Raw genomic sequence first — 25,441 nt, 5'->3', positions numbered from 1 at the left:
GGCCTCTTTCTCGTTGGTTAGAATTTGCCTGATTCACTTCAGGGAGTGTCAAAGAACCAACTGGCCGACTATCATGATTTTTCATTAATAGTTCATTATGTCTTTCAGCAATAAGAAGGTGAGAAAGTAATTCAGAATATTTTTTAAATTCTTTTTCGCGATATTGCTGCTGCAGGAGCATATTCGCGGGTGGAAATGTGGAGTATGTTTTTTCCAGTTTATCCTGCTCAGTGATCTCTTCTCCGCATAAATTTAACTGAGCTATAATTCTAAATAGAGCAGAATTATATTCAGTTATATTTTTGAAATCCATTAATCTCAAATTTAGCCAATCATGACGAGCTTGTGGAAGCATGACCAACTTCAGATGGTCATATCTTTCTTTTAAATTTTTTCACAATTTAAGGGGGTCTTTTAATGTGAGTTATTGTAATTTTAGCCCCTCGTCAAAATGGTGACGGAGAAATATCATGGCTTTAGCACGATCTTGATTGGATGCCATATTGTCATCTTTAATGATGTCTGCCAGACCCATTGATTCTAAATGAATTTCGTCATCAAGTGCCCATGATGAGTAGCCTTTTCCAGAGATATCAAGAGCAGTAAATTCAATTTTGGAAATATTTGTCATTTTATAAAAATAAAATTAAATAAAACTCTTACCACTTTTGTTACCTTGAAAAATTAGCCGGAGCCTCGTGCTGATAACGTGTTATAAAATAGACTAGATTAATAATTTAAGAAGGAAGAGGAAAAAAGAGGAGTTGTGCGTGTTTTTCTGTATGTATTCTCACATTCATTTGAAGAGAATGTGCATATTATATAGGCATCACAAAGATTCAATTTGTTGCCTAACTTGCCCAACTATCCAAGTGGGTAGGTCCCACTTGGATAAATACATCCATACATAACAGAAACTGATTAATGCAAAACTCCTAATATTTAGGAATTATTATAGTAACAAGGGAAAAAAGATGGAAAAGGTTAAAACAACACCAAGAAAAAGGATTATAAAAAGAGAAAAAAAATTGGCGTAAGTTAGAATAACAAGGAAAAAATATTTAATTTGAGAATAAGTAGAAAACTTAGAGCCCGTTTGAATTGCCTTATGAGTTGGTCAAATCTACTTTTAAGTCAATTTTTGACTTGTAAAAGTGTTTGACAAATATAAAATAACTTAAAATAAGTTTAAAATGACTTAAAAACCAAAAATAGGCCTCTCCCTATTTTTTATTTTTTTGACTTAAAAGTCATCTAAATTTGACTTTTTATTTTTAATTTAAAAGCTACTTTTTTTAAGCCAATTCAAACGAAATCTTATTAATACAAAACTCCTAATATTTAGGAATTATTATTTTTTATTTAGTTTAGTTTATTTGGAACCGTCCATGTTATTGCAATATGATAAATAATTTGTGGAAGAAAAAAAACTTATATATTTTAGGTAACATGGAAATAAAATATTTTATTTGAGAATAAGTAGGAATTTATTAGTACTAAACTCCTAATATTTAGGAATTATTATTTTTGGTTTAGTTTATTTGGAACCCATGTTATTGTAATATGATAAATAATCTGTGGAAGAAAAAAAAACTTACATATTTAGGTAACTCTTTCTTGGAGGAAAATGTTTTGGACTTCTATAAATTGAGAATTATTGCTTTGTACAATAATACAATAGCATCAACAATGACTCAACAATAGACAAAATCCCCATTTACTATTTTTCTCAAATTAATAATTAAAATCAAATAATATCTTTTTTATTAGGTTTGTTCCATGAAAATACTAATACTAATAAACAAGATTTTAAAGTCACAATTAGCCGTCAATACCCTTATAAACATAAATAACCTACTTCAAAACTATAATTACACTTTGTTTGAATGGTTGTTATGCATTGTTTCATAATATATCGTATTGTATTGTATTGTGTTGTGTTGTATTGTATCGTATTGTATTGGTGTAATGAATACAACGTTTGGGTATATTGTATTGTTCTCCATCGTTACATAATGTCATATATCCATAATTTATTTGATAAACCTAAAAGAAACTGTAGGGTACGGGGTATAGCTAATTTGAAAATGTAGGGTATTGATATAATAAAATTAATAAATAATAAATAAAGACAAAATGAGAAAAAAAAAAATATAAGGTAACGACACACAAAATAAGTATTTTCGTCATTACCTAACGATAGATTTAAACTATACGATACAATATAATTTAAGTAACAATCAAAATAAATATTGTATTTAGACTAATAAATACATTACAATTCAATGGATAATCATCCAAACAAGGGTTAAGAAGACAATGTTAAGCAACATAACACTCCAAAACAATAAATTTAAAGACAAAATCTAGGCTTGTGAAGAGAAGCCAACGTTCGTCTTACTCTTCAACCTTCATATTGGAGTTTTCCTCACTTTTGTGCAATCAAGGTTTTGAAAAAAAAGAGAAGAAATCTTTTAGACACAAAGAATTGTAAGGATTCTATTTTTTTATTTTGCATTTTTTAACTCATATCATAAATGTTTTTTTTTTTCAGCAACATCATAAACGTATATTGAGATTGAAGGATAAAGAAAAAAGATTTAAAAAAAATTGTATATTGCTTTACTTAAAATTCTAACTTTAATCTGAACTCAATATTATTTTTTTCATTCAGTGTTTAATACTTATATTGAGGCCTGATTAAATTAAAATTTATTTCAAAAAATTTCACGTTGGGCATATATAGTGTATATTTTGTTGAGTAAAATAGTAAACAAAGTGTGTATTAATGAAATTAAAATAATTAATAAATCATTGGATCTTAACACATAATATTCAAAAGGACATGTAATCATGATTTTGATAGAAAATGTGAACATTTTAATAATAATTTATACAAAGTAATAGGTTTACATGAATTTAAAATTCGATGAGAAATTAAGAATTTTGGCCTCATTCAGCATATGACTGTAATCGTCAAGTGGAATTAATTTAAGGTCACAAATATTTGAAAATAATTAAAATAATATTTTTTAAATATAAATTTTATTTAAAAAGATAAAAGAGGTTGATTAGAATTTTGTACAAAGAGATATGAATAAAAAATGACGTGTTTATAAATTTGATGATATGAATTGGTAATATTTACTTTAATTTTTAAAGTTATGTACTAAATGATATTACACACATAATAATTTATTCATTTTAAATATACTTTAATAAAATTAACACGGTACATACTAAACTAGTTTCTTAATAGACGTGAAATGATGTTGGAATAATAAATATTAAGTTGATTAGGATTTGTTATTTGCTATTTATTTAAGTCATGTCTAGGTAGGATTTATTTGTCATAGTTTATATAAAAATAATTTTTTTACTACTAGTTTAATTTAGTTTCTTACTATTATAAATAAGAATGTTACTAAATCATTTTCAATACATAAAAATATACAAAAAAATATAAAATATATATCTTGTCATAAAATTCAAGATATTTTTGAACTTATGAATAAAATAATTTCTTTCAAAAGAATTAAAACGACAGAGACCTGAAAGGAATTGATTGGAATATTTCATTGGAATATCACTTCCCAAATATTTTCTGTGATACGATAAGAAAGAATATCTGGGAGGATAATCCCAATAAACAGTACCTATAATTTGTGCTTATTATTTCTACTTGCATTTATGAGATCGCTTGACTAAAGTGCAACAAACACTTCCAAAAACTATGTTGATATTTTGTATTTTCTTCGTACACCTAGGATTCTTTGGATTAATTAGTCCTCGGATTAAATAATAGTCTCATTTAATTTGTTATTTGATTGACAAGTTTGAAATAATTTATTATGAGATTAATAATTAATATTGAGATAAGTTATCCTTCTCTTGGATGGTAATTCTGGAATAACTTATCTTGAGATAAAATAAATAAATGACAAAGATATCCCTTTAAATTCTTTTTATACATCACTTTTCACATTCATGTATACACTATATATATAATAACACTCACAACCTTCACTAATCCTTATTTTTATGATAATTTTTTATATTTTTCTATTAAAAATTACACTATATAAATATAATCTTTATTTATGAATTTATTTTATTAATTGTTATGTTTATTTATATTTTGATTTTCTACTACTAAATTACATATTTTTAATAATATATTATTTTAGTCACTTGAAAAATTATATTTTATATATAATTATATTGAAGATGACTTTAATGTCTTACAATTTAAGAAGGATATGTGTTTAATGAAGTGATATAAATAATTAATCCTCTTTTACTTTACCAAACTAATTAAGATGAAAGTTCTATTTTTAAGCTAAATAAGATGGATGTTTTATTTTTAAATACATATGGTACCATCACGGAAATGAACACATAAAAATATTTAAACTAAATAAGATGAACATTTTATTTTTAAGAATAAATAACTAAAGCTTGCAAAGAAAATATAAAAATCTAAATAAAGTGAAGAGTATTTTTTTTGTAAACAAACAACTTGTTCTTAAAATTTATTCAATAGATATTATTTTGAATACAACAAACAAAAAGTCATTAAAAACCAAAAGTAGACCTCCCTTACTTTTTATTTTTTGACTTAAAAGTTATTTAAATTTGATTTTTTATTTTTGATTTAAAAGCTACTTTTTTTTTAAGTAAATCCAAATGGGCTCTTAGTGGTACGTTGTTACTTGTTGTTTCATCTATAATAACTCTCAATTATTGTAATTAAAGCTACAATTTTCCTAATACTCCATCCATCCAACAATATTTGTCCACTATTGACTTTGCACAATTCTTAAGAACTTATAAATAGAAAAGAAATTTTATCATATCACCTTTGAATATAATAAATACAATGTCTTAAAAAAATATAATAAGAAAATGACTACTAATTAATAATAAGGATAAATTAGGAACTAAGTTAAAACTATCTCTTGATTTCATAAATTAATTAAGTATTGTTAAATATCTATTTTTAGTATAATGGACAAATATAGATAGGCAAGGAAATATCTTGTATTCTAAAAATGTAATGCTTGATCCTCAATTAACCCTTTCTTTTATTCAAAGTTAGATCAAATACGCTTTAACTCTTGAGTAGACATTTTAATCGGAAATTAATCATCTTTTAACTCTCTGCCTCATCCACATAATATGAGCATATTCGAAGTTCTCTCTCCTACTATGGAACAATTTACCAAGAACTAATTGTAACAAACTTTTTGTTTCAATGACATAGTGTCTAGCACACAATTACCATAAAAGTAAATTAAATCAAACATCAACACTCCATCTCTTAGATGAATATGCTTTTCAAAAACCAAAAAAAAAAACTCTCATAATCATCATAAGACATTTTAACTAAAGAGATGTGAAAATTCCCAAACAATTACTAGACTTGAGATGAAGCCTACAAGTAGGGCAAGAAGAATGTGAGAGTAACCATTTATCAACACAAGCCACATGGAAAGAATGGGTACATTGAGGAAGAACCCTAATTCTCTCTCCATCCATGAAATCCAACAAACAAATAGCACATAATGATGATGAAGATGTGCTTGATGAAGAATTTGCATTATTATAAGTAGATGTTGGCAAAGCAATCATATCTTTCTTCTTAAGTCCAGTGTTCACTCTCTTTGAAGCTACCCATTCAACTGACTCAGAGATAGTCCTTTGAGTGCATTGAAACACACATTGTAACATGGAGTTTAAGCCAAGGGCACAAAGTATAGCACATATTAGGGCTGCAATGATCAATGTCTTGTTCAAGTTTAGTGTACTTGCATTGTTATTATAGGGTTGATGATCAAGAAAAGGGGTTTTAGGATCTAGGCTCATGATTGGGCTTTGTGTTGGTGTCATCATGAGGGGGCGTTTAGCCATGAAAATATTAATTAAATAAAAATGACCGTTCTGATTCTGAAATTAGAACAACCTCTCCTTCCTTATCGACCTTTAATTTGGTCTAGGGTAGAGCTTCAACATGAAGAAAAAGAAGATATGTATGAGGAAGTGAAAAATGAGACTTAATTCAATGTATTAATGGAAAAGAAGGAAAAAAAAGTGGTGGCATATAGGATATTAGGATATGGCTAGTTGGTTATCCATTGTCTAGCCTTTGTAGTGTATGCTATCAAAAAACAAAGAAAAAGAAATGTTTTGAGCCCCCCCCCCCCCCCCCGGCCTACCTTTCTTCCCTCAAAGATAAGAAAAGAATTATGAGCATGATTTGTTGTCATCCAAGAAATGATAATATTTTTGATTTGATGATATTGAAAGATAGCCAAGTATATTGACAACAATATAAAATTTTAAAATTTTGGAAGCATATTCCTTTGATGTCCCACGAGAGACTAAAGTCAATACTAAGATTGAGTACTTTTTGGATATCTCAAAGTTCAAATTTTAGTAAAGATAAAAATAATAAATAATTTTTTTTATTCTAATTTTAATGAATAGAGTTATTTAATATTTATTATTATTGAAAGATGAAAGATCTCATTAAATTAATTGAAATGCGTGCATATTAACACGAACAGTTATAAAAAATTAATCTACATTTCTTGATTAATTTAACGATGAAGATAGTATGTTTCGGTGGTACAAATTTCATTGGTACAAGTAATAATTAAATCAATGTGATGATGATTGGTCATGGAAGAAAATAACATAAAGCCAAAAAAAATGTAAGAAAAAAATACGTCGAAAACGACAATGGTTTAAGGATGTTTATTTTTTTAAAAAAATAATAATAATCAAGAAGTAACAGGAGTGTCAATATTCACAAAGATGTCACTGTTGACCTAATTTATTTATGACTTTTAGGAAACTTGAAGGGTCGAAAGTATTAGAGATAAATATAAAAAAAAACACCTAAATTATTTCTCTTTTTTGAGTTTTATATCTAGACTATTACTTTTAAAAAACACACCTCAGTGGTTTGTGTAATACACTCTCTCTACTCTCTTTATTTTTTAATTTTTTTTGCACATGGCTAAAATATTCTATATTGATAAAAATTAAATAAACTATTAATATTAGTTAAAAGTTAAAACTAAAGTATTTCTATCCCAAAAAAAGAAATTATTTTTAAAAAAAGTGAAATTATTTTTTTTTAAAATGATTTTTTTTAAAAAAAAAAATTATTTTTCTTACTCATGTGTATGTATCTAACAGAAAATGAGAGAAAAAATTGGAAGTGGAGGATTAAGTGTGACAGGGTAGAAGTAAAATATATAAAAATAATATCTAAATTATTATTTGAAGGGGGAGAAGATTGAAGGGGGGGGGGGGGAGGAAGATGAAGTAAGAATTTTTTTAAAAAAAATTTATAAAAGAAATTTAGAAAATAAAAATAAAATAAAATAATTGTGGGGAGGTGGGGAGAGGGGAGTATGGTGAGAAAAAGTGGTGGAGTGGTTAACAAAAATATTTTATATTTTTTTTGAGGATGGAATAGTGATACTTTAATGTTTAATTTTAACTAATTCTAAGAATTTATTTAATTTTTGTCTAGGTGGAATATTTTGTCTATGTAGAGTGTGATGTGACAATTTTTTTAAAATGAAAGAGAGAGTGCAACACACACACCACCATGGTGAGAGTGAAATAAAAGAGAGAGGTGTGTTTCTCAAACTAAAAAGTGATAATTTAGGTATGAAACTCACGCTCCCAAAAATTTAGGTATGAAAACTCAAAAAAGAAAAATAGTTTAAATGTGTTTTTAACACTTATCTCAAAGTATTAAAAGCTTTATGACACTTTTGGAATGTGGGATCAAATTAAGCTCAAACCACATTAACTTGATTTCTGGATCAATTGTTTTTCTTTTATAAAGAAGTAAACAGTAAATCCGACGGATTAAAATTCCTTTTTTTTTTTTTTTTTTATCTTTCGTCTTTTGGATTCTTTGTGAGTTGGAAAAGATGTGTATATATCAATAACTCCTTTTGCTTTAATTTTAACAAAAAGGAAAAGAGCAATTCCCACTATATCCACTAATGTTTGGATGTCTTTTAAATTACTTCCTAAACATTATGAGCATAATTTTAGTTAGCTTGTAAATTGCAAAGGATTTTACCAGCTGCTGATGAAATTGTATTTCAACAGTCAATCACATGCGTCGTTGGGAGCCAAAGGCTCCTATTGCGGGTAAACAAGCGGATGACAGGGGTATATGTTGATTTTAGTCTAGATTCAGACTTAAAGGCATTCAGTCATAATCCAGCACGCGATAATTTCGCGCTACTAATTTTTCAATCAAACGTGATGACCAATTGTGTGAATCAACGATTTCTTCAGTACTTAGTTGAGTTACATACTATTGCGAGACTATCATCAATGGGGTAAAACTAATCTGTGTCATGACAATCCCATAAGATAAGAAACATTTTTTTTTCTTGGTTATCCCTAGCTAGTTCAAACATTGGATATTAAGTCAATTTTATTATGAAGCGTTTTATTATTAACGTACAATTTCCAATTCGAATTCAAAATTTAATCTGACCAGTAAAAGAGGGAGGAGACAAAAGAGATAACAAGTATTTAAAATACAAGAAGTCCACAATAAACAATATCTCCAATTGCTTGTTTTTCACATGAGAAAATTCTTTTCACCCACAATATTATGTTGGTCAACATAAACTGACACCACTCCATCAACAGTTTTTTCACTCTCAATAACCACAACATTACTTGATACATTTGTTACAGCATGTGCAGGAAATCCAACAACTCCCCCTCTACGATAAAATGAATATTGTACATGATTTATCTTATTAGGAAAAACAAGAATTGATGAAAAATCAGCTACCCACTTTGTCCCATTTCCAGCAACACTTAATTTTCCAATAGTAGACTTCAAGCTCATGCCATTCACATTATTTTGATCAATAACAACTTGATCAATATCATTGAACTCTCCATCCAAAGTCAAAATTGGTGTCATTTTTGAAGGGTTACCACTAAACATGTTGTTGATAACGTTTAGTCCGAAAATTCGACCGTTAATTGCTTTCAAAACAATATTTCCCTCACCAAGAAAATACCCATTTGAGATGTGAACTAAGAAAGGGTCCTCAATGACTATAGAGTTATAGTCAAGGTAACAATTATCTATCCTATTTTGGGATGCTTTAACTGAAATTCCAACCCCACCAAAATATGTTGCCTTGTTGTAACAATGTACCCCTGTGACAATATTAGCCTCACCCCTAAGTACAATTCCAATTGCTGATGAGAAAATTGTAACATCAGTAATTGCATTGTCATTACTAGCAAGATCAATTGCTATGCCTGAGAAATCCTTCTCACCTCTATCACCACCAATGGTCGGATGTTGGCCCATGAACGTGTTCGATATAAAGGTCTCATGGCCCCTATGGACGAGGACTCCTTCCGTGCTAAAGTGAACGAAAAAGCAATCCGTTATGCGAATTCTAGCTGAGTCAACGACATATAGACCTCCTCCTCGATAGCCAGAGTCGAAGAGGATGTCACGGAACGTTATTCCCTCATAGCGAATCGCAACATTTTGGTTGCGCCGATCGAAAATGTCACTATGGTGGTGGGAAATATTGTAGTCTGTGACAAACTTGGTAGAATCTTGTGACCATAGCTCAATTAGATGTCTATCACCTGGAAATGTATCGGATGCTCTTAATGTTCCCCCTTTTACCTGAAAATGTTTCCGCTCAATCAATAACCCGCCCATTTATTAATTCAGTCCAATTTACCTACTCAATCCGCTCATTTGACACCTCTAGACAGAGGTATGGGCCAAGAATGGGGTAAACAATGGATCCTAAAAGATATGGACTGTCATTTTGGGCTTGACCATGAAATGTATGAGGAGTACTACTAGCCCAACGGGTTTTGTAACTAAGGTAGTCCTTTACAAGCCCAACATTTGCAAAAAAAGAGAATAACCAATAATAAATACGGTAAATTTTACATATAGTCACATATTTATTATTATTATTTACAAAAAGTCAATTAACTATCATTTCTAACACAAAAATCGTTAAACTTTAGAAATGATAAAACAAAAATTACACAACCTAAAAATACTAACTTTACGAAGGATAACTCATTTTTTAAACTCTAATAAATAACATTCAATTATAAAGTCCAACCCGACCCAAAACCCCAAGGACAAAAGAGCACAGAAGAAAAACCCTCAAAAGAATAATTAGACAGATCAAAAGGAGAAAAAAAGAAGAAAAAGATGCGTTTGGGCTAACAATAGGGAAAATCCTCCTTTATTCTTTCTCCCTTTGCATCTTTTAAGAAAATATATTATCTTTGTATCAAATATATTTCTCAAAACTTTGGAGCATTTACCATGTAGATATCATTTCTCAAATGATCACTCAATTAATAATTTTTATTTTCAAAAAATCACATTTCTTGATAATGAATATAATATTTGGATAGATTGTATCATTTTTTGTCGTTTATTATACTATATAAATAGTTTTTCAAATATTTTCTAATATATTTATTTGGAAAATGTTGGAACCAAGGAATCATGTTTTTTTCTTAAAAAATAAATAAATGTTCAAAATCAAAATCAAAAAATATTGTCCGCTTTGTACTGATTTTGCGCTATTATCCCCAAAAAGATCTCACACCAATAAAAGTATCTAAATTTCTTTCTACCAACAAAGAGTCATATATATTTTATTGTAACATATGCTGAAGTACCTCATAAGTAACTTCTTTTTTCTTTTTAGCTATTAACTTGAGATTTTGTTCGCGTAACCAATAAAAAATTATATAAAATAATCAGCTATTTTTAAGACTACTTATTAAAATACAACCAATATTTGCAAAATTCCTGAAGTTAAAGTTGTCTAACTTAAAAATATTTTTCTACTATAATTTAAATTGCGTCAGTTCAAACTTGATTTTTTTTATTGATTTTGAACAAACTCCAAGAACTATCATATACTAGTACACATTTCTAGAAATCTAAATTTGCATGCTTGCGTTTTCTTAACTTTAAGAAATTAAAGGTTCTTTTGACATGAATGCCTCTTTCTGCTTGTCTTTTTAGCATATTTTATCTTACTTTTTCTTTAAATATAAGCATATATATTAACTTAAAAGGATCAAAATTCAAACGTAGTAAAGGGGAAAAAGGTTAGTTCGTTGAATTAATATAATAACTCTAGTGATATATCTTCTCCATATGATCTCGTTCTTTAATTTTAACTCACTTTTTAGTTTTACGCAACAGAATTTTCTTTGAACTCGAACCTAAAATTAATAAAGTAATCTTATTATTATAGCACAATCTATAATATATAAAATTATCTCATTATTATATCACAATTCATATTGATAATACTAGTACAATAACACCTCGTTTAGTACAAGGTATGGGATAGAATCTCACAATTTTAAGTGAGAATGGTGGGATAAAAAAATTAATTTAAATTTTATTTTAAAATTATTATCTTTTATCTTACGTACGATGCATTTTCCAATAAAGTAGGACACATGTCTATACACAACTTAATTGCAATTTTCAGTTTGAAAACAGCCCAATCAAATCAATATCTGTAATCGATTGCTAGCACTGTTGTTGACCATTAACATATTCAAGTTAAATTTCATTTAAATTACTCTCTTCTTTTTATTTTGGTGCCGTTTGGCCTCAAATATTCTTTGGAAAAATTTGATTTTTTTTAAAAAATAAATATTTAATCATATAATTTATTATTATTTGGCAATTATATTTAAAAATTATTTAATATTTTCAAATTCTATAAAAAATTATTACCCTCTCCGTTCAGTTTTATTTATCCATTATACTAAAAATAGATGTCTAACAATATTTATACAATTTATGAAATCAATAGATGATTTATACTTAATTCCTAATTTAGACTTATCATTAATTAGTAGTCATTTTTCTATTATATTTTTTAATACATTGTATTTATTATATTCAAAAGGTCATATGCTAAAATTACCTTTCTATTTATAGTTTTTTAAAAATTGTGCAAAATCAATAATGGACAAGTATTATTGGACAGATGGAGTATTTGAACCAAGTTCTAATAAATGGGAATTTTTAAAAAAATTAAAATTATCCCATATTTTTATATTTTATAAAATCACTCATCATTTATTAATTTCAATTAATATTTACCTATCGATTTACTCCATTAACGTGGGCAACTAACACCATTAATAGCCCATTTGGATTGGTTTTAAGTTGGTCAAAACCAACTTAAAGCCCCTTTTCAGCTTTTGGACGTGTTTGACTAATGCTAACTTTAAGCCAGAAAGTTCTTAAAGTCCCTCAAAAATGAAAATTTAGGATTCCTAACTTTTTTTTTCTAAGTGCTTAAAGTCATTTTCTTTGACCATGGAAATTACTTTTATATCCCTTATATTTTAACTAAATTCCCAAACTACCCTTTTTATTCTTTTAACCCTAAAATTCACATAATTTTTCTCATTTAAGCACTTTTATCCAAACACTCAACTGCTTATTTATAAAAATAACTTTCAGCACTTAAAGTTCTAAAAGCACTTCATACATAAAAGTTATTTTTTTAAGTTCATCCAAACGGACTCTAAATAACATCTCTATCTATTATAAAAGAATAGTTTGTTACTACCTTATACAGAAAGAATAATTTGAGTGACAAGATTGAAAAAAAAAAAATTATTTTTATTGCAATTAATATATTACTCTTACTCATATTGTATTTTATTGTTGTTAATTATTATTAATTATGTTATAATATTTTTTTAGCAGAACATATTCATTATAAAATAATAATACAAATTTATGAGTATTTTTAATAATTTTTAGAACTTACGAATATATAATAATATTTTTTGAAATAAGGATAAATATTCTCTAAAGAAAATTTGTGGTCAACCGCATGATGAAACTTCAGCAAAATTTTATAAAAAATAACTTATCAAGAATATTTAAAAATTTGGGACCAAATGTTAGCTTTATTTTTCTTACTTTCTTGTTTAGGAAAGGTAGAAAATGCAAATCTTAGCTCGAACTCAAAGAAAACGTATATAAATTATTTTCAATAAAACCTAAACTCAAAAAATAATTATCTTTTTTTTTAAGGTGACAAAATATTTTTATTTTATTTTATTCATATTGGTACCGTCAATGTACATAACTTAAACAAATAATGAAATGAGGGAGGGAGGTGACATACCACAATATTGCCAATGCCAGGAGGAAATAGAATAGGATTGTTGACTCTGTAATTTCCACCTTGAAAATCAATAATGAGACCACCAAGATCACTAATACCAGGCAGCAATGCAAATCCATTAATTTGCAATTTTAATGCATCATTAATAGCCTCCTTAATGGCTTCACTACTATCACTTGTCCCTCTTGGATCTGCACCGTACCCTATAGGATATATAACCCCTCCTTCACTCTAAAAAAATATAATATAATGTCAAGAAAGAAATTTATAAAATTCTACTCCGAACACTTCTCAAAATTTTGAGATACAAATAAATTTATTTTTTTATCACAAATATTTTTAGTTGTCCATTATTCTGATTTATAAATCTTTTTACGTAATTTTAAAATATATAAATTTTATTTTAAAAAATTTAAAGATTTCAAATTTAAATACACGATCAAATTTAAATTATTTGATACTCAAAATTTAAATTGTGTCATATAAATTAAAACGGTACTAAAAAAAACGCGTCAGGTGGAATCAAAAGTCAAGACTCTAACCAACACAAAAAAATGTCTACAAAATAAAACGTGTCAAGGTGAAAAATTGGACACTCATTCGTTAGGTGTAGCCAAATCAATTCTAATTGATAAAATTAAAAGAGAGTGAAAGATGATAGTATTATTTTGAGTACCTTTTTGGCATTGGAGGTGGGAACAGAAGGTTCTGGAGAAGGTGAAGGTAATGATGAATAGATGAAAGATGAAGAATGGAAATGTTTATCTTCAAGTCCTTTTTGAAATTCATAAAGCTTCAACTCTCTAAGAGATCCATTTGCCTCTTTTACAACCAAATAATTAAGTAGAAAAAACAAGAATGCTAAACAAGAAAATGGCTTCATCACTTCTTTGAAAGAATTTATTGCAGAAATTCATGTAAAAAAACAATCTCTGCTTCTAAGTCTGGTGAAAGGAGAATTCCAATTAAAAAAGAAATTTAGAGTTTATAGAGAGTGACACTTGTGGAATCTCCAAGTGTTGTCTCGTTATTTGTAACTAGGATTTTAAGTGTTTTTTTTTCTCTTAATATCTTAATTGGAATTCAACTAATTTAAATTTAAGCAGCGTCTCCAAATTTGAGAGAATTGGCTTCTTATAAAAAAAATATTATATCAAGGATCGAATCTGAAACTATTTTAATTAAGAAAGAAGCAATTTATCCACTTTGATAATGAATTTTAAATGTTTATTTATAAATAGAACTAATATTTTAAGTTAATGCGTTTTATATTTTATATTTTATTTCTTATAATTTTTGATGAACTATTTATACATATTAGGTAAATTTAGTAACATAAATATAAAGTCTACGAATCAAAGTCCGATGCTAGCTCCGCTCCTTAAATTATGAACAGTGTAAAATATATACATAATTAGATTAAAATGAAATTGGTAGTAATTTATAATAAATGATAAATAACATATTATTATATTTTAACATGATATTCATATTAAGTGATATGTAACTTTGGATTTTAAGAAATAATTTAGAGAATAACTGAATAAGTAAGTAATATTAAATGTAAACATGAAGAAAAATTATTAATATACTAAAGGTGACAAATAAAAGTGAAATATATATATAAATAATTATTAGTAAATATATAAATAATTAATATTAAAAATAAATAAATAAATAATTCTCTTAATATACTGAAAATGACAAATTACAAAAAAAAAAAGTTTCAATATAGTAGATAGATAAAAGTAAATGCAATGAATGTCGTATGGTAAAACTTAAAATTGTTGTAGCATTTATTAGCATTGGAAAGAGAAGACATTTGTTATATGGGGAGGTCATTGCTTGGGTTAGATGCAGCATTCTCCTTTGTGGGATGAATTGGCAAAATAGAATTCCTTTTTACTTGAGCAAAGTAATCAAAAGGTGTCGGATTCGAGTTTGAATATGAATTTTTTTATAGATAGGAGGTGTTTTTCTTTAAATGAGATTATATACATCATAAATTTAAATTAATTAAGCTTTAATATAAATATTAAATATCGAACAAGAAATCAAAATAATAAAAAATGTAATCAAAATACTCTCTTATTTCATATTATTTGTGCATATTTTTCTTTACATGTTCTTTAAAGATCATAAAAAAACAATGAATGTTTTTATTAATGTTAGTGTGTGAACATTTTAACATTTTATTAAATTGCAATTTTAGCAATTGTCCATTGATGACATTTAATGTCATCTTTATTATTCTTTCTTTAGTGCATAAAAATGTCTTTCATTATCATCTTTATTTAGTGCAAGACTAAATCATTCCATTATGTATTTTTAATCTAATTATCACTAATAAGTGGTGCACTAAATCATATTATTATGTATTTTTAATCTAATTATCACTAATAATTGGTGCACTAAATCATAATGGTGCACTAAATCATAATGGTACACTAAATGATGATAATGATGGCCTTCTATTATTTTTTCATCTTTGTATGATTTTCTCTCCTATAAATAGAGAGGTCTTCTTTGTTTTGAAATAAGAATAAGAGAAGAAAAAATTGAGAGAGTTAAGTTTATATAAAAAAGAGAGTTCTTATTAGTTGAAGAGAGGTGTTCTTTGTGTAGAGCTTTAAACTCAACTCTTGTCCAGAGTTTGTTGAGTTACATTTTTGTGATAAGGCTGTTGTATCCTGGAGGGGACAAGTCAAGAGTACTACTGCTGGACCAGTGAAATGATTTACTGCAGTGGGCTTGAATCTCCTTAAAGAGAGCGAGATATCCGTGCCTCAGCCAAGAAGTGAAGTTAATTTCTTCATTTTATTTTTCAATTGTAATTTGTAATCTTATAATTTCACCAACAATTAATTTATTCTTTCAATTCATTTTAATACACTTTATATATGTGCCTTATTCATCAATATCAAATTAATAACGGAAAAACAATTTGGAATTACTAAATTTTATATTTAAAATAAATAAATTTAAGAGCAAAATTAATAAATTATAAAAAAATATTTTTAATAATATAGACAAGTAGTAATATAGAATGAAGGGGGTAATTTTTTGTTGTCTTCTAGTGATAAGGGTAATTTATGCCGCACAGGCAAAAAGAAGGGAGTAGTTTAAGCCTTTTAAGGCAATCAATTACTACAAGTCTACAATGTTATTAAATGGGGTAGGTTTGACATCGTCATAGAATTAATTTCACCCTCTATTTAAGTATAATAAATATCGACACTTTTTTATTTATTAAAATAAGTAAATTTTAAAAAATTTAAATATATATTAATTATTTTTTAAAAAAAATTGCACTTCTCTTTAATGAGTTTTCATTGATTATTGTTTGAAGAAAAGTTTGAAAATATAGAAGTAAAAAGGTAATAGTATTAACAATCATCTTCTAATTAGTTTTCAGGCGTGCCACATTTCTTTTATTTATTTTGAAGTGGAGAGAAAATCACCCCTTAAATTCGATATGAAGTATTAGTTTTATCTCTAAATTATAGACAGCTTAAAAAATATTTTTTTTCTTGATTAACTGAACCTAAATACACGTCTGATCTTGTAACATGAGTGAACTGCATTGCTAAATTCTTGTCAAGTTTAGGGTCTTTTCAACACGTCTCTTAACTTTTTATTAAGAGTTTCATGCTTTTACAAGAGTTTGAGACTACTTGTTATGCCACATGAAAAATTAAAAGTGTATCTAAGTTTAGTTAATTAAGTAGAGGGGTGTTTTTAAGGATGTAAATAGTTTGAGAACAAAACTAATAATTTATGTCAAGTTTATGAGTGTTTCCAATACTTCTCTATTTTGAAGTATATAGTTGTGAACTTGTGATGGTGGAGGTGGTGAGTTATCAATCACAATTATCACCATCACTATAAATCATCTCCACCAACATCAACGAACATATATATTTATAATTTTATTAAAAGCATAAGTTATATACTCTTCTGACATGTGGGGTTTTAGAACCGATACGTAAATATCTTGAAATCGATTATAAATATCTCTGCATGCATTTCAACAATCCGTTGTAGTCTAGTTGGTTAGGATACTCGGCTCTCACCCGAGAGACCCGGGTTCAAGTCCCGGCAACGGAAATTTTTTATGTTTTGGGCCAGTCAATTCAGCCCAATTATTCTGTTTTAGATCGATCCTTCACAAATGGCTTGGGCTGGTGAACTGGGCCGCTCGGAGTGAAGGTCTGTCCAACACAATTTCTTCATTTTGTAATGGAAATTCAAATGGTTAAATTGGGTAAACATTGAAAATTGATTAGTTATCTATCTGCATAATCCTGTAAATAAGCTCACATTTTAACCTTTTTGGCATATTCAAAGAGATTATATAAAGAAGAGTTACCTGAAAGAAAGGGAAAAAAAACTAAAATTTTGTTTCAGAGGAGCTTATGAAAGAAAGGAAAAAAAAAACTAAAAAAATTAGTTTTAGAGGAGCTTATAATGTTGTGCGTCAATTCATTCATAATTTTCCTTTATAAAAAAAAAATAATATTTCATAAATAACATTTTAAATTGTATTGTCTCCTTCCCACCCTCACTTAACCATTTCACTTTCGGCACATCCCTAACCCCATTTCCCATAATAATAATAATAATAATAATAATAATAATAATAATAATAATAATAATAATAATAATAATAATAATAATAGTAATAGTAATAATAGTACTTAACTCTTCCTTTGGTTATTAAAAGTCCCTTTAAAATTTGAGTTTTATTTTTTCTTTCAACGTCCAAGTATCATGTTTTGCAAAATCAATTTCCACAATTTTGAAGAAATAAAGTCCCTTTAGGTGAATACAAATATGAGGGAAATTAAAGGGATGTTGGCAAGGTTGTTATTTCCCCCTTATCTAAGCAACCTAGCTACTTTTCACTTTCTTTATTTTATTGGTTGAACCATAAAGAAAGTAATTATTAGAGAGAAGTATTGAAAACATCCTTAAATTTGGTCCAAATTATTGATTTCATTTCCAAATTATTGATAGACTTAAAAATATCACTCTACTTAACTAACTAAACTTAGATACACTCCAGATTTGCCACGTGACATAACAAGTAGTCTCAAACTTTTATAGGAGCATGGGCTCTTAATAAAAAAACTATCAAAATATTGAAAACACCCCTAAACGTGGCGAGAATTTAGGGGTGTATTTCACTCATGTTGTAAGATCGAGGTGTATTTAAGTTTACTTAGCCAAGTAAAGGAGTGTTTTTAAAGTTAGATGTCAATAATTCGGGGATGAAACTAATAATTCACGCCGAGTTTAAAAATATTTTCAATACGTCTCTCATATAATTATAAACACATCCCATGATTCCAAATATCGTAAATTAATAGGATAGGAAACTTAAATATCCATGTAATTGAAAAAAATTAAATGAAAGTTATGTACAAATTTTGATCCTTTTTTTTTGTTTAACTTTTGTAAGCTAAAGTTTATAATTAAATTTCTTCCATTTGTTAAAAATTGGTTACCCTCACCAACTACTACAACAACATGGATATATGATGATTTCATGGCCAACTACATTCACCTAAAACTAGTTATAGTGGTTAGATACTCCTCATTTCCAAGCTATTGGAATTGATTGGGTAAAATTGAAGCCACATTCAAAATTATGTGATGCAAAACCAGCAATGACATGTCAATGTCTATTTAGTTAAATAAAGATAAATATACTTAAATAAAACAAAATAACAACCTAGCAAAAATGACCAGATCATTAAGAATATTGACACACGATGACCAGATCATTAAAAATAGTTTTAAAGAGTTATTATAGTGTCGGCAAGGCCTCCTTTTAATTCATTCATTTAAAAGTTGATTGGTATTTTATTTCGAAGAATATAGCTTTGAATAAATTATATAAAAGAAAAAAAAGATACGGTTCCTATAATATGTCGAAATTGAAGGAGAGTCTTAGAGCAACAGTAAAATTGTCTCAGTGTAATATATAGGTCATGGATTAACAGAGCCATGAAAGTAGCCGCTAACCCTTTTCATTATGGTACTTAGACTATCCACATCACACCCTTGGGGTGCGGCCCTAAACCCCTACTAACACGATATGTTTTATGCACTGAATTGTCCTTTATAAATATTTATAAAAACATATTTATAATATCTTTATGCATAATTACGAATAAAAAGAATAAGTTGCTTTAAAACTACGAAAAATTCATAAGTCAAACCCTTCTTTTAAAGTCCTACAAATTACAAATGCTAATTGGCCCTTAAGGATGTATTTCAACAAATGGACAATTCCTTATAAATCAAATCCTCAAAGTTAGGTATATATATAATTGATTAATTTGGAAATTTGAATGAGACCCCATCCTTATTCAACCTAGTGAATTCTAGACGTATATTAAGCTTGTGAGACGTGTAAAGTATAAAAATTAAGTAAAAAAGATAATGATATCAAAAAGTATGTTTTTTTCCATGCATTGAACTTTAGTAGGAAAGGAAAAAAAATTGCTATCAAAAAGCATTCCTTGTATTGCTGGAATATACTTTTGAATTTTCCTTGACATAAACATTTCTTTTTCAAGAATGATTCCAAGAGATCTAATAAAACCAATAAAATAACATCCCTATGATTATTAATTTCTTGAGCCTAAACATGTTAGCTCAAATATGATCATTTACCTTGATCCGCCACTACGAACACACTTGCTGGAATTTGCACGTCTGATTCGACTGAAACCCTATTATTCGATATATTTCTCAGAGCGTGATTAACGAAAGCATTTCCGCTCTGGAAAAAAGTGTACTGAACATGTTTAATAAGATTAGGAAATATAAGAATTGGATTAAGATCCAAAGTCCATGAAGTACCATTCCCTTGAACAACCCCACTTCCAATTGTAGCCTTAAGATTCATCCCCTTAACATTATTTCTATCCACCACAACTTGTTCAATTGTCTTAAATGGTCCATTAGATTGATCCAATTGAACAATATCAATCCCTTTATTTGATCCAGAAAACATATTGTCCACTATGTTAACTCCATTCACAACACCATTTATAGATTTCAACTTAATAAATCCATCTCCAAGAAAAAAAGTGTTTGAAATTTGGAGTTGAACAGGGTCCTCTGCCACAATTCCAGTAAAATCCAAATAGGAATCAACAATTCTTGTTTGTGTTAAACCAGGGAGTTTTAGGTAAATTCCAGTTCCACCAAATCCAGTAGCCTTATTGTAGCAATGTACACCTGATAACAAATTTGCTTGGCCTGTTACAATTATACCAATTTCAGCTGAAAAAATCACAACATCAGTAACAGAATTGTCATTTCCCATTAAATTTATCGCGGTGCCGGAGAAATTCCTCTCTCCTTTATCACCACCAGCAGTAATATGTTGTCCAAGAAATGAATTTCTAATGTATGTCTCATGACCACCTTTAGCTAAAATACCATTTGTTGTGAAATGTGTAATGTAGCAATTGTCAATGCTTGTTCTTAGTGAATTTATCACTTGGATACCTCCTCCTCTGAAATTAGAATCAAGCAATAAATCTCTTAACGTTATGAATTCGAATAAATATTCAGGAGCATTGCTTGAAGATGTCGATAAATCGAGAAGATATCCATCTGTTGGGAAATCATCTGAAGCTTTTAGTGTTCCTCCATGAATCTGTTTCATTTAAAAAAATAAAACAAGAGGTAAATATTGTAATTAAAATTACTAGCTAGGGCAAAATTAGAAATATAGAAAAATGTAAAGTTAAAAGTCTTAGAGAGGCAGCTGGGAAGGTATGAAAAATAGGATTACATATTGTGGACAAATTAAATTTATTTTTCTAAATTTCAAAAAGGTCAAGTCAAGAGATAGGAAAAAATAATAATCAAACATGTAACGCATTTGTTTCAACAAATATGTAATATTATCTTAATTTTAGTCTAGAAGGAAGACTAATATCACTTCATTGGAGAAATCAGAAATAGGTACATTGGTCAACTAATTTAATGTCACACACCACCTAGCCCGTTGTGACAATTATATATTGCGTTAGTGTAATTTAACGCGTTATAACATATGTTAAAGTGTACGTACCATGAGATTGCCACGGCTGACAACAGGGAATTGCAATGGTTGGCTAATCAAGTAATTTCCACCTTCAAGATTAATTTGAGCACCACCAAGATTTGAAATTCCTTGCATTAAGAAACCATTAGTTGGACCTTCAAGTGCATCAGAAATTGCTTGTAGAATTGCTTGTGTGCTATCTAATTTCCCAGTTGGGTCTGCACCATATGATGTTACATGATATACGCTTGGACTTGGTGTAACCTAATAATACATATATATTTAATTTGCGATTTGTTAACATTAATCAACTGATAAAATTAAGAAAGAAAAGAAAAAAAAGACTTACGGTCACTACTGATGGTGTTGATGGTGATGGTGAAAATCTAGTAGGAGAAGGAGAAGGAAAAGGAGAAATAGAATCGCGACGAACAATTGAAGCTTTAAAGGCTTGCAATTTCCTCATTTGATGATCATGTGAATGAACATCTCCAAGAACATGGGATAGACAAGCAAAAACAAAAAACAAGGACAAAGCCCATGTTTTTTCTTCCATGTTGCTTCCAATGTGAATGAATGAATCCAAGAAAAAACATTCTAGTTTTCCCATTTATATACTATTTAGGGAGACGAGATTTTTTTCATTTTTATTTTTTTAATTTGGGGGTAGAGAATATAGCTAGGCAATGGAAAGAGAGGTTTAGAAAATAAAATCAAGAAAATTAAAGTTGGAATCATTTAATCTAAACAGACAAAGAGTGTGAGAAAAGACAAAGAAAAGGCTCTCTTTTGATGTTGGTTTTCTTTTATTTGTTGAAGATGTATTATATGTTTACTTAAATACGTGTGTAAAATTAATTTGCCTTTTTATTTTTTGGGTTTGGTAACTTAACTTAATGAGTAACGATCATATTTTATTGTGAATTTTTTTTTTTAAAAAAAATTAAGGTAAAAAAAAGATATTTTCAAATTTGTGTTTAACCATACATATAAATTAAAATTGTTTTTGCTTTTCTGTGAATAATTTAAAGTAAAAGAGATGAAAATATCTTTTTATCAATGGCCAAATGTATTTTCAACCACCGAAAAAAATGAGAAGAGTAAGTTGTTGGACTACAATGAGTTGCCTTGTTGAATAGTAGTATTAATTTCTTCTTCTTCTTTTGGTGGCATGGAAGAAAAGAAAAGTAAAGCAGTGACCAACTTCTCACTTTAAGCATCCTTACAAAGTTTGGGAATTATGTCAAAACTTAATTTATTTGGATTTTAATTTTACTTTAAAAAAAAAAGAGATGGGGGGAGGGAGTTTATAACTTAAGCAAAACCCCTCTTTTTTGGTTTTGATTTTTTTGACAAATAATGAAGTAAAGGTCTTGAATTGCAAGACCATTTTTGCTCCTATTTTATATTTTTCTCTCGTTTGGTCATAGATTTTGACTTGAAACTTGAAATTGTGCTTTTGACATTTATTTTATTTTGATTTTTTTTTTTTTTTGAAGTTTTGTGATTGGAATTTGAATTATTTTTGAAGATGAATTTTAAAAATCTGATTCAAAATCTCTGGTTGAAGATAGATTTTCAATTTTGAATCAAAAGTTATGGTCAAACACTAGGTTTATCTATTCCAAAGAAAAAAAATTTAAATCTAAAAATAATTTAATTGCAATTTCAATTTTATTAAATGATAAGTTTTCATAAATATATAAATGTTAAATCACAAGTTCTTTAAGAAAATAAATTTCATGATTAGTCAAGATCAACTGATTAATAATGAATCTAACATTGATATTTTATAAAATAAATGAAAAGATCATAACAGATCAAATGAAACGGAGGGATGTGGGGAAAAAATAATACAGAGAATAACTTATTGTTGAAGCTTTTTGATGGTTCATGCGTTTGGTTGCCGTCAGACTACTTTTTAACTGTGTTACTTTTTAAAAATAAAAATAAAAGAGTGCATTTTTTATATTTAATATTTTTTTAAATTTATTCTTCGTGATAAGTTTAACACTACGAATTACATATATTTTTAATTCAAGAACATAAAATTTAAAACTTTTTTTTTTTTTTTAAATTTTATGTTCAGTCAAATTAAGATACTTAAATTAAAATAAAAAGAGTATTAGATTTGAAATAACGCTAACGACATGAATATTATTATGATTCACAGATTAAACCTTTGATATCTTTTTCCACCATTAGGAGAAGGTATTTTTGAGTTACGTACTTAGCTTGTGGAAATGATATTTTTGATTATTCGACTACCTATATGGGTATTGTTGTTCTAAATGAAACAATGGATAACTCATTCTATTTCGAATAGTTTAAAAATATATTTTGATCCTATTTCCTTATAACTACTTTGTTTTTATCAATGTGGTGGGGATTAATCTTAGGTAGTGTATGTACGTACGCCTAATTTGTTTGATATTTTTGACTTCATCTAAAGTGTAATAAATACAGTAGGTATCTTTTGGATTTATTTGATCTTTTCAAACACAATTTCATTTAATTTATGAGGACAGAATTAATTTCCATTTTAACATAATCCACACTTACCACGTATCTCTTTTTTTTCTCTCTTTAATTTCATTTTTTTATGTAATATATTAGTATATTCTATATTTCTTTAATTTCTTTTATTTTATGAGATTTTGAATTAAATCAAAAATAGACAAAGAAATTGAAGCGGAAGGAGTAGAAAACTTTGGTGGAAAGTTTCCATTTTTGGAAGTTCTCAACACCAACTCTATAATAATTGGTGTTCCATGGAATCAATTTTGCTCCATTTTTGTAAATAGAAATTTCTAATTTTAGACTTCTAATATTTTTGGAAACTAGCATTCTACACTGTATTTCAATCAATGACAATGTCTTAATTAGTAAGCATTATTATCAGTCTTAATTAACCTTGTAAATGGTTAGACTTTTTGAATATATACGTCGAAACATTATATAGTACAATTGGAATAAAAGGAAGAGGCCAGTCGTTGGTTTCCATGAGTAACCAAGGCTCCCATGTATGATTTATATAAGACTAATGATGTACAATAGAGTTTGAATACAAAACAAATCCTAATTACAGAGAATAAAAGACTTTGAGTTTACATATGAGGCTTATTAATATCTACGGAGGAATCCTATATCCTTTGCAAATACGGGATATTTATCATCTAACACCCCTCGGAAAGCGCATGTCGGGTTTGGAGACAGTGAGCTTGGACCGCAGATGAGCAAATCGAGAGGAGCTTAGAGTTTTAGTAAACACATCAGCTATTTGATCAGTGGAAGGAATGTACTGAACACAAAATTGGCCCCAAGCAACCTTTTCTCGAACAAAATGATAATCAATTTCAATATGCTTCGACCTTTGATAAAAGACAGGATTGGCAGTGAGATAAATGGCACTTATGTTATCACAGAATATCATGGGAGGACGAGGAAAGGGCAATCGAAGTTCCTTAAGCAAACTGGTTATCCAAGATACTTCTGATGGGGCAAATGCAATGGCACGATATTCGGCTTCAGTGCTGGACCGAGCTACCACCTTTTGCTTCCATAGAAGAGGGAGTATGACGAACAAATAAGGATGAGTCAGAGTAACAATAAGTATAGCTATGCAAGAGGAGAAATGTTTTAAGCTTTAGAAACCAAGTGCGAGGAGCTTGCTTTAGGCCATATAAAGCCTTCGGCAAGCGACACACAAAATATGGGTGAGACTTGTCAACGAATCTTGGTGGTTGAGACATGTAAACAACCTCGAAAGGTCACCATTGTTGACACCCAATTTTGACCCTCCACAACGCAAATTAGCTATCGATTTTTTTTAAATTTCGAACATTTTTTAAATAATTAACCTTTATAAAAACAAAGATATTTTCATGTTATTCTTAACTATTTTTATCGTTATATAAATTTTAGTATAATATACTTATTTCTATATAAATATATCTTTGATTACTATTTATGTGGTTATTCGAAAATCATCTCAAAAAGATTTTATTTTTAACTAAATACAATGTTAGTTAGGTTAGTTTAATTATAGTTTGTATTTTTGAATTTTTTAGTTTTTCTTTTAAAAAAATCTCATTCTCCCACATCGAAAATTCATGAGGAATTTGGGGTTTTTGGAGCCTACATAAAG

General features: G+C 28.1%; 2 protein-coding genes and 1 non-coding gene across 3 annotated transcripts; 1 reads left to right on the top strand and 2 right to left on the bottom strand.

Moving 5' to 3' along the window:
• Positions 1–8,586: 8,586 nt before the first annotated feature.
• Positions 8,587–14,137, bottom strand: LOC129873438 (polygalacturonase QRT3). Its single transcript, XM_055948538.1, has 3 exons — positions 13,903–14,137; positions 13,227–13,457; positions 8,587–9,703 (listed from the first exon to the last, which is right to left on the bottom strand). Exons 1-3 carry the CDS (start codon positions 14,107–14,109, stop codon positions 8,621–8,623), a joined length of 1,521 nt encoding a protein of 506 aa, XP_055804513.1. The 5' UTR covers positions 14,110–14,137; the 3' UTR covers positions 8,587–8,620.
• A 3,123-nt stretch (positions 14,138–17,260) lies between these two features.
• Positions 17,261–17,333, top strand: TRNAE-CUC (transfer RNA glutamic acid (anticodon CUC)). The gene has a single exon. It is a non-coding gene; the product is annotated as a tRNA-Glu (tRNA).
• Positions 17,334–19,733: 2,400 nt separating this feature from the next.
• On the bottom strand, positions 19,734–21,889 carry LOC129875071 (polygalacturonase QRT3-like). Its single transcript, XM_055950500.1, has 3 exons — positions 21,644–21,889; positions 21,322–21,558; positions 19,734–20,901 (listed from the first exon to the last, which is right to left on the bottom strand). The coding sequence occupies exons 1-3, from the start codon at positions 21,848–21,850 to the stop codon at positions 19,900–19,902; spliced, it is 1,446 nt and encodes a 481-aa protein (XP_055806475.1). The 5' UTR covers positions 21,851–21,889; the 3' UTR covers positions 19,734–19,899.
• Positions 21,890–25,441: the final 3,552 nt, after the last annotated feature.

This window comes from Solanum dulcamara, chromosome 11 (genome assembly GCF_947179165.1).
Source record: "Solanum dulcamara chromosome 11, daSolDulc1.2, whole genome shotgun sequence".
NCBI lineage: Eukaryota > Viridiplantae > Streptophyta > Magnoliopsida > Solanales > Solanaceae > Solanum > Solanum dulcamara.
Note: the sequence above shows the minus strand (reverse complement) of the source record. Positions and strands in the feature narration are given on the sequence as shown.

Bases quoted from the DNA above. Each gene is read 5' to 3' on its own strand.
- LOC129875071 (XM_055950500.1), bottom strand. From the start codon at position 21,850: ATGGAAGAAAAAACATGGGCTTTGTCCTTGTTTTTTGTTTTTGCTTGT. The intron at 21,559-21,643 runs GTAAGTCTTTTT...ATGTATTATTAG, and splicing joins CAACACCATCAGTAGTGACC to GTTACACCAAGTCCAAGCGT. The intron at 20,902-21,321 runs GTACGTACACTT...TAAATGAAACAG, and splicing joins TCAGCCGTGGCAATCTCATG to ATTCATGGAGGAACACTAAA.
- LOC129873438 (XM_055948538.1), bottom strand. From the start codon at position 14,109: ATGAAGCCATTTTCTTGTTTAGCATTCTTGTTTTTTCTACTTAATTAT. The intron at 13,458-13,902 runs GTACTCAAAATA...ATATTTTTTTAG, and splicing joins CCACCTCCAATGCCAAAAAG to AGTGAAGGAGGGGTTATATA. The intron at 9,704-13,226 runs GTATGTCACCTC...AAACATTTTCAG, and splicing joins CTGGCATTGGCAATATTGTG to GTAAAAGGGGGAACATTAAG.